Here is a 2,248-nt window from a genome sequence, read left to right as displayed (position 1 = left end):
GTCGTGCAGCTGCTTTTTCCAGTGACTATTTGCTGAAAATGAAAAATTGACTCAATTTTAGGCTTTATTGTGTTCCCTAATTGTGCACATTAGATTCAGCAAAGTAGCTCTTCTTATCAAGAATCAGGTTTTGCTGTCATGTGACCTACAGTATGTGACGCTGGCATTTGTTTTTGTGTGTTTCAGGATGGCCATGGGTTCGGGATCGGAGAGCTGATCTGGGGGAAGCTACGGGGATTCTCCTGGTGGCCCGGCCGGATCGTGTCGTGGTGGATGGCAGGTCGCAGTCGGGCCGCTGAAGGCACCCGCTGGGTCATGTGGTTTGGAGATGCCAAATTCTCAGTGGTGAGTCAGTCGACCAATCAGGATCCTTCATGAGCGCTGATAAGAGACGTTATAATGAGCATCCTCTTCTCTGTCAGGTGTGTGTGGAAAAGCTGTTGCCCTTGAGCACATTTGACAAGTCTTTTCATCAGCCCACCTACAACAAACAGCCCATGTACAGAAAAGCCATCTATGAAGTTTTACAGGCAAGTCATGATATTTCTGTCGTGTGTGTTATTGCATGTGTATGTGTTTTCTCATGTTGTTTTTGTGGATCTCTGTTCAGACGGCGGGTATGCGTGCCGGTAAACCGTTCCCTATGTGTGTGTCCGCCGATGACCCGGACATATCGAACAGTGTTGAAGTGCACACGCGGCAGATGATTGAATGGGCCAACACTGGGTTTCTCCCTTCCGGTGCCAAAGGCCTGGAGCCGCCACCAGGTAATATATCTAACAAACACGCAGCCACAGGCCCAGATTAGAGTTTTATTATTTAAGAATAGGTTTTTATGTTTATATTAGGGATGTAACGATTAACCGCGAGCCGGTTGAAAATCGATTCAAATATGTGATCGCGAATCGAATCGTGAGTTGAGTGAATCGTTACATCCCTAGTTTATATGTTTATCAATATTTTTATAATTGTTTACTGAGAGTTAATTATTTATCACTATAATTAATTATTACTTAAAATATTATTGTGAAATATATTAAGTTAAATATAAATAAAATAATTTTGCTTATATAATTTATTATAGTTTATTATTTAATGTATTATTTTTATTGTTATAAATTTTATAAGTAAATTTTTTATGATATTTTATAATTTAATGAATGATATTTGTTATATTTTGATATATTTTATTATTGTTTGTATTATATTTTTTCTTTTAATTAATGGTATTTATGGTATGGGTTTGTTGTTTTTTATTTTTATTATTTGTTTATGTATTATATATTTTTAAACAAGTTTTAATAATTTTATTTTACATTTATTTTGATTAATTTAATTTAATTTAATTTATAATTTATTCTGTTCCTCAAATAATTTTTTGGATAGCAAAATATATATAGCAACATTTTGGATAGAAGATTTGGCCTTGGAGGAATTTGATGAGATGAATTAATAATATCATTATAATTAATTGTAATTAATTACTACTACAAATATTGTTATATACAGTATGTTATAAATAAAAATATATACTATTGCTTTTTATTATTTATTAGATTTATATTTTTAAGAATAAAAAATAATAATTTAATTGCAATTTTATTTTGATTAATTACATTTTATTTATTTATTCTGTTGCTAAAATTAGTTTTGGATAGCATAGACCTGATAATTTAGGAAGAATTTGTTGAGAAATGTTTATCCATTGAGAGACTTTTTTGAGTGCAGGCAGATCTGAACGAAGACATTGTTGAGATCTCTTTTGAAACCGTGTAGGAGACGAAATATAAATTCCTGTAGTCTTATTTTCAACATAAACATGAGAAGCAAAAGCCTTTCGATTTCATTGCTAAGATAAACAATTGCAATGTTAAAGAGATTTGTGTGTTTATTTGTGCGTGTCCTTTAGCGGAGCAGAGCCCATATACTGAGGTATATCCAGAGATGTGGGTGGAGCCTGAGGCCGCTGCGTACACAGCTCCGCCCCCTGCCAAGAAACCCAGGAAGAACAGTGTCGAGAAACCCAAAATCAAAGAGATTATTGATGAAGGAACCCGAGGTATCACACACACACACATAGAGTAAACCAGCTTCACATTTCACATATACTGTTCCTACTTGAACAGCAGTGATTGTTGACGCTGTGTTTGGTTTTCCTCAGAGAGACTCGTGTATGAAGTCAGACAAAAGTGTCGCAATATTGAAGGTGAGTTTGCTGTTGAATTTGACCTTTGAATTAAAAAAACTA

The 2,248-nt window shown here is 34.5% G+C and overlaps 1 protein-coding gene across 4 annotated transcripts in view; it reads left to right on the top strand.

The window, feature by feature from the left end:
- The window catches only part of LOC107721450 (DNA (cytosine-5)-methyltransferase 3A-like), a 50,517-nt gene that overhangs the window by 38,860 nt on the left and 9,409 nt on the right, over positions 1-2,248 (top strand). For all 4 annotated transcript variants that reach the window (XM_016529465.1, XM_016529463.1, XM_016529464.1 and 1 more), the window contains 5 exons: positions 187-345; positions 423-530; positions 611-767; positions 1,910-2,059; positions 2,162-2,206. In XM_016529465.1, coding sequence (XP_016384951.1) covers positions 187-345; positions 423-530; positions 611-767; positions 1,910-2,059; positions 2,162-2,206 — 619 coding nt within the window. The remainder of the gene's footprint in view (positions 1-186; positions 346-422; positions 531-610; positions 768-1,909; positions 2,060-2,161; positions 2,207-2,248) is intronic.

Source organism: Sinocyclocheilus rhinocerous, unplaced genomic scaffold, assembly GCF_001515625.1.
Source record: "Sinocyclocheilus rhinocerous isolate Xijiao unplaced genomic scaffold, SAMN03320098_v1.1 scaffold454, whole genome shotgun sequence".
Classification (NCBI taxonomy): domain Eukaryota; kingdom Metazoa; phylum Chordata; class Actinopteri; order Cypriniformes; family Cyprinidae; genus Sinocyclocheilus; species Sinocyclocheilus rhinocerous.
Note: the sequence above shows the minus strand (reverse complement) of the source record. Positions and strands in the feature narration are given on the sequence as shown.